The 7284-nt window shown below is 40.7% G+C and overlaps 1 protein-coding gene across 1 annotated transcript in view; it reads left to right on the top strand.

The window, feature by feature from the left end:
• LOC123974673 (mucin-2-like) overlaps positions 1-7284 on the top strand; it is a 13071-nt gene that overhangs the window by 1526 nt on the left and 4261 nt on the right. Inside the window, exons 3-8 of the mRNA XM_046055512.1 lie at positions 1585-1750; positions 1869-1993; positions 2085-2208; positions 2302-2484; positions 2626-2742; positions 2861-2993. Of these exons, the coding sequence (XP_045911468.1) occupies positions 1585-1750; positions 1869-1993; positions 2085-2208; positions 2302-2484; positions 2626-2742; positions 2861-2993 (848 nt within the window). The remainder of the gene's footprint in view (positions 1-1584; positions 1751-1868; positions 1994-2084; positions 2209-2301; positions 2485-2625; positions 2743-2860; positions 2994-7284) is intronic.

Genomic DNA, 7284 nt, shown 5'->3' with positions numbered 1-7284 from the left:
TACAATTATTTATTAGTCTGAGGTTCCACTGGCTGTCCTCACTTCATGGCGTGAGGAGACATATTTTGCAGCAATTATTTCACATTTGGGCATTTCTCCCAGTAAATAGGGGAGTTTCTGTGTGTCTGATATGAATTTGAATTCAGGGTATATTTGGGAAATGTTTGCAAAGTGTTTTTGTCTCTGTGTTTTATATTTGGGGCATGAGGTTAGAAAGTGCAGCTCTGTCTCTACCTGTCCCTATCACCTATCACACTAGGAGCAGAGTGTCTCCCCTTGTGGTAGCCAGCTCTGTCTGTGGCAACCCTTTTCTATGGCCAGGCTGTGTTCACTCAGTCTGTATGTTGTCAACATATTTCGTAATTTGGGACATTTTATTGTACTCAGGTAATTTGCCAGTGTGAATTCTCTTTTTAGGGTCAGATAACATAACATTGTAATTTTCTCTCTCTCTCTCTCTCTCTCTCTCTCTCTCTCTCTCTCTCTCTCTCTCTCTCTCTCTCGCCTGCCATTCACCGGTCTTGTGCGTACATGCCGTGCTGCCGACAACTGCATGCACGTTGTAGTTCCTCAGGGATCTATTTCAAGTAGCTGGATGTTTAAAAATGATAAAATGTGAGATTGACAGTCGAATCAGGCTCCGCCCATCAAAGCATCGAATCTTCGACTATTCGGGGTCAGCCCTAAAATAGACACATATAATAATAATATACATAATAGACAATATAGTCCAACCAACAGAAATATTTATACCTGATACCTTCATTACATTGTGTGAAACCAAAACTCGGTTGCTGGGAAACAATCGGATAAATATGAGCACATAAAAAAGGTCAGTATTGTTGGGATCAGCAAACACCAAATGTATTTGGTAATTGCATTTAAATATTTAACTTCAGTTTAATTTAATTTTGTTTATGTTGCAAACCATTAATTCTAATGCAAATTAAATGCATCCATATTAACTGTTAGAATGATCATTTAGCAGATGGACAATGCAGTGGACAGAGAGTTCAAAGTGATAATGCAGTATACCAAACCAGGTGGTGTTTTATTCAAAAATAACAACAAGCAAGTACAAGCATGGCATCAATACAGGTAGTGAGACCTAACCAACAACACAGACAGACAAGAAACTGGAGCCTTTTATACTGTCTGGTATATTACATTTCAATAAATATTATAAAGTACAAAATGTTCTGTGCAAATCCTGCTAATATAGTGTGAAATATTGCTACCCCATCATTAATGTGATTATGTTATTTGTTACAACTGCAATTACTATCAGACCAGTACAATATTTAAAAGTCAATCACTGGTAAAGAAGGGCCCTTCATTACAATAACTGAAGACCCATACAATTTAACAATTTTTATTAATTTAATTTATTAATTTTTTATTTTACTCTTACTACTCTTACTAAAACCAGACCATTCTCCTAAGGCTGTATATTTGTCTTTACACACATTATCTTGTGTTTTGCACTGCTATTTGTGTTTGTAAGCCCTTAAAGTGGATGACACCAACTCATACAATGTGTGAATTGTCTTCTTGAGAGGACTGTTGTGTTCAAATGTTTACCAGATTCACTACAATGGTGTCAACACAAAGCAAAAGAAAAAAGTTCATCCTGTCTGCTATCGCACTACTGAGAGCAAATGGGTTTGATGGGCTAAACCTAGACTGGAGATTCCCCAGAGAAGCTGGAAGTCAACAACAGGATAATCAGAGATTCACACTGCTGTGCAAGGTCAGATCCTAAATTTCTTTTCTGGGACAGACACTGTCTGGAATATGCCATCCTGTATGTGCCATGTATGACAATATGTGGTTATACTGAGACTGAGCAATGTTTCCTTTTTGTATAGGAGCTCAAAGAGGCCTTTGTGGCTGAGGGAACAAAAACTAACCATGACAGATTAATCATCACTGCTAGTGTCTCTGCGGAAAAAGCAACCATCGATTCCAGTTATGAAGTCGCACAGATTGCCATGTAAAACTAATTTAATGTAATTCTTGACATTATACCCATGATAAGCTGTTGTCATGTTTTGGTGAACATAATCTCCTCTGCATTTTATCAGGTACCTGGATTTCATTAATGTACTGACCTTTGACTTTCATGGCCCCTGGGAAAATGTCACAGGACATCACAGTCCCTTATACAGAGGATCCCAAGACACTGGAGACAAAATCTACTCAAACACTGCAAGTACAGGGATTTATATTTTACCCGCCTGAACACCTTTCTATTTATGTCCTCTCATCTGGATTGTTTGGGTTTTTTTCAACACATTTTAGGACTCTGCTATGCAGTATTGGCAGGACAAAGGAGCGCCCCCACAAAAGTTAAACATGGGGTTAGCTGCGTATGGACGAGCTTTTGATCTTTCCTCTGCATCCAGTGATGTTGGAGCACCAGCCGACGGTCCTGGTGAGGATGGCTGTTACACCGGTGAAATGGGATTCTGGGCCTTTTATGAGGTAAAACTCCGACTTGAGAACATAATTATTTTCTACACCAGTAACCTTATTACAGGCTTACCACTTTTACTATATTTGGTGTTAATATCCATTTATGTTAAAGTATGAGATCTAAATATAACATTTGACCCTTCTTTTCAGACCTGCCTTTATCTTGAAGGGGTTACAACCCACCTGATTACTGATCAGAGAGTTCCATATGCCACCACTGAAAATCAGTGGGTTGGATTTGAAAATGATGATAGCCTTGACGCTAAGGTAATTATCTGTTAAATTATACAATTGTTCAGTAACTTCTTTGCAAATGACTAGTTGTACACATTTTGAAAATATGATTTCAGCTGTTTCAGAAGTGTTTTCTTTCTCCTCCTCTCAGGTCAGTTACCTAAAAACAAACAACTTTGGAGGAGCATTTGTATGGTCTCTGGACCTGGATGACTTCAGTGGACAGTTTTGTAAACGTGGCAACCACCCCTTCATCAAGCACCTGCATAGTCTCCTGGTTCAAGGTAACCAAAATGTAAACAGACTATATCTTTTCATGAGTAGGAGTTTTTTGTTTGTAATTGATTTAATGCCATCAGCATTTATGTATTGACCTTTTATGTACTTTATTACTTTGATTATGCAGATTTAAAATGTGTGTAGCGGGGCTCTCTTCTAAACTCCTCAAAAATTGGGATCAACACAGGCATAGTCGAAAAATAGTGACGTGATTTTTATTATGCCGGCGAAAAAAACTTGAACACAAATAAATAACTTACTCAATAATAAAGTTACAAAAAGAGTTCTTCAATAACTCAACTTCTCTCTCCCCACAAAAATACAGCTCACTAGTTACCTCCTCTGTAACCAGGCCAAGACTTCACAGGCCCAAAGCTGCTACTTTTATAGCCAGTAGCCACTCCCACCAGGCTTAACAATTATTTACACAATACAATAAACACATTTTACAAACTACAGAAAAGGATTTATATCTATTACACTCCGATATATTTTCAACAATAAATATCCCTCTCCACAACCATTTTCCTCCCCCTGAAACAGTTATTTGCATCACAAATTATTATTCCACCAAAAACCATAATTGTGCTGTCCAGGTGATCATGAAAGCGCGCAAGAAAATACTATTTAAAAGACGGACATGTTATGCTCCTGTTTTGCCAAACCAAACGGGAAACAGCAGAGCGAACCTGGAATGCAGCTCAACACAGTAAGTGTTTATGATGTCTGTTTAAATGTATGTTTAAAGAAGAGTAGATCTACCAAGTGTGCACCCTTGATCGTGCTACTAAAACAGCAAAGAAAAATGCATAATAATGAGGTTTGTGTAGGGCTTAATGAAGCTGGAAGGGAGCGGGGAGTGAGTGTGTGCTTATGTGTGTGTATGTGTATGTGTGTGCGCGCGCTGCCCGCACTCACATTTTTGTATTTAGAGATGTCAGTAGCAGAGATGGGGACTCAAGTTTGAGACTCGGACTTGAGTCGCACACACAGTGACTTCAGACTCAACTTGAGACTCGTCCTCAAAAGACTTCAGACTTTACTGGGACTCGAGGTGCAGGACTCCTGAACAATGTTTATTTTTAGGAAACATCTGACGAGCTTCCTGTTATTCCCTCCCTGCGTAACCTGCCTACGTAACACAACTACGTATCTGCTGTGCGCAGCCACACGTGAGAGAGGACAACAAACACACCTGTCTTGCCGAAAAGTGATTGTCTGCCGAAAAGTGATTGCCTATTACTACGGACATAGTGTGTTTATTTGCTTATGTCTGTTTGACCCAGATGCAGCTGTAGTCGTAAAGAGACTGGGCAATACAGCTTTAAAGCTGCATAGCAATGATATGTCTTTGTGAAACTTTGCTGTTTCTTTTAACGGAATAATCACTATTGTGGCCAAATAAGTGTATGCAGTTTATAGCGTAGTCAAGCATGACATTTACGTGATTATAGGTAATAATAGAAGCCCGTTGTTGCCGATGGATTATGTGTTTGGTAGGGTATGTCTAATATCCTTGTTTATGTTTGGAAAACAGAGTTATTATTATTATTATCATTATTTTACTTGCTGTGTACCAACCGATCCTCTCCTTTTTACCTCTTAAAATACCTTTAAATTGCCAATACAACCCAAAAAATGCAGTTTTCCACTTGCCAGAAAGTGATTGCAGCCTTATTGAATGAAAGGTTTCTGCCCTTAAAAGGGTTGATTTCATAATGAGACACTGGTTTGAGATTGTGGGGGAGCTGTTGACTTACAGTAGTTTATAAGCTGTGATTAGTTTTAGACGCATTAGTCTACATGGTTGGGCTCTCTAAGTGAAAAACAGGTTACATGTTTATTGTTGATCATGTAAGCAGCGTTGATTGTTGATCATGTAAAAAGCGTTACAATTTTATTTAGTTGTTACACTGGTTTGAGAGTCTGCTGGGTGTGTTGAATTACAGTAGTTAATAAGCTGTCATTAATTGTATTGCACATTACATGATTGTGCTCTGTAAGTGAAAAACAGGTTACAGTTACAGAATTCCTTATATCTATGTTTTATAAGCAGCGTGGATAACTCATTATAACCACTAGTGAACTGAGACTTGACTTGGACTCTATCTCAGAGACTTGACTTGGATTCTAGGTCAAAGACTTGTGAGCATCTCTGGTCAGTAGTTATGCTTGGTAAGATGAAAATGTGATGTGATGCTTAAGTAGTTTTAAAGAGCAACTAAGACAATTATTGACTCTCATTTTAGGTTTTCCTGGCCATACTCCGACTCCCACAAGCACCCCGGATACAACTATCAAAACAACTCCACCTACCAAAGAAAGTCTCCCTGGGACAACGACCCCTACAACAACTCCGCCTACCACAATTCTCCCTGAAATAACTTCACCTACAAGAACTCCACCTACAATGACTCTCCCTACCGCAACAACTCCCTTTAAAACAACAAACCCACCTCCCACAATAACTCTCCCTACTAGCACTCCCTCTACAACAACAACTCCACCTACCACAACAACTCCTCCTACATCAACTCCACATACCACAGCAACTCTCCCTACAACAACTCCACCTACAACAAAAACTCTCCCTACAACAAAAAATCTCCCTACAACTCCCCCTTCAACAATCAATCCACCCACCACAACAAGTCCCTCTTCGTTAACAACTCCATCTACCACAACAACTCTCCTTGAAATACCTTCACCTACAACAACTCCACCTACAACAAATCCCCCTACGACAACTTCGCCTACAACAACTCCCTCTACAACAAAAACTCTCCCTACATCAACTCCCCTTACAACTACAACTCCCTTTACAACAACTGCATCTACCACAACTCCCCTTACAACGACTCAGCCTACCACAACAACTCTCCCTGCAACAACTTCCCCTACACCTACAAATCCTCCTACGACAACAACTCCCTCTTCATCAACAAATCCACCTACCACAACAACTCTCCCTGAAATAACATCACATACAACAAATCCCCCTACAATAACAACTCTCCCTACTTCAACTCCCCTTACAACTACAACTCCCTCTACAACAACTGCATCTACCACAACTCCCCTTACAACGACTCAACCTACCACAACTCCCCCAACGACAACTCCCTCTCCAACAACAACTCCCCCTACAACAACTCCACCTACCACCACACCTCTCCCTACAACAACAAATCTCCCTACAACAACTCCCCCTACAACTCCCTCTACAACAACAAATCTCCCTACAACAACTTCCCCGACCACAACTCTTCCTCCAACAACTCCACCTACCACAACAATTCTCCCTGAAATAACTTCACCTACGACAACTCTACCTACAACAACTCCCTCTACAACAATAACTATACCTACATCAACTCCCCTTACAACTACAACTCCCTCTACAACAAAAAATCTCCCTCCAACAACTCCCCCTTCAACAACCACTCCACCTTCAACAACCAATCCACCCACCACAACAACTCTGCCTACAACTCCCTCTACAACAATAACTCTACCTACATCAACACCCCTTACAACAACTCTCCCTACTACAACTCCCCCTTCATCAACAACTCTCCCTGAAATAACTTCACCTACAACACCTCTCCCTACAGCAACTCCCCCTACAACAACTCTCCCTAATGCAACAACTCTCCATACAACAACTTCCCCTACACCTACAAATCCTCCTACGACAACAACTCCCTCTTTATCAACAAATCCACTTACCACAACAACTCTCCCTGAAATAACATCACATACAACAAATCCCCCTACAATAACAACTCTCCCTACTTCAACTCCCCTTACAACTACAACTCCCTCTACAACAACTGCATCTACCACAACTCCCCTTACAACGACTCAACCTACCACAACTCCCCCTACGACACCTCCCTCTCCAACAACAACTCCCCCTACAACAACTCCACCTACCACAACACCTCTCCCTACAACAACAAATCTCCCTACAACAACTTCCCCTGCCACAACTCTTCCTCCAACAACTCCACCTACCACAACAATTCTCCCTGAAATAACTTCACCTACGACAACTCTACTCTACAACAACTCCCTCTACAACAATAACTCTACCTACATCAACTCCCCTTACAACTACAACTCCCTCTACAACAACAAATCTCCCTCCAACAACTCCCCCTGCAACAACCACTCCACCTTCAACAACCAATCCACCCACCACAACAACTCCCCCTACAACAACAACTCCCTTGCAACAACTCTCCCTACAACAACTTCCCCTACACCTACAAATCCTCCTACGACAACAACTCC

The sequence above is a fragment of the Micropterus dolomieu genome, linkage group LG08 (assembly GCF_021292245.1).
Source record: "Micropterus dolomieu isolate WLL.071019.BEF.003 ecotype Adirondacks linkage group LG08, ASM2129224v1, whole genome shotgun sequence".
In the NCBI taxonomy this organism is placed as follows: domain Eukaryota; kingdom Metazoa; phylum Chordata; class Actinopteri; order Centrarchiformes; family Centrarchidae; genus Micropterus; species Micropterus dolomieu.
Note: the sequence above shows the minus strand (reverse complement) of the source record. Positions and strands in the feature narration are given on the sequence as shown.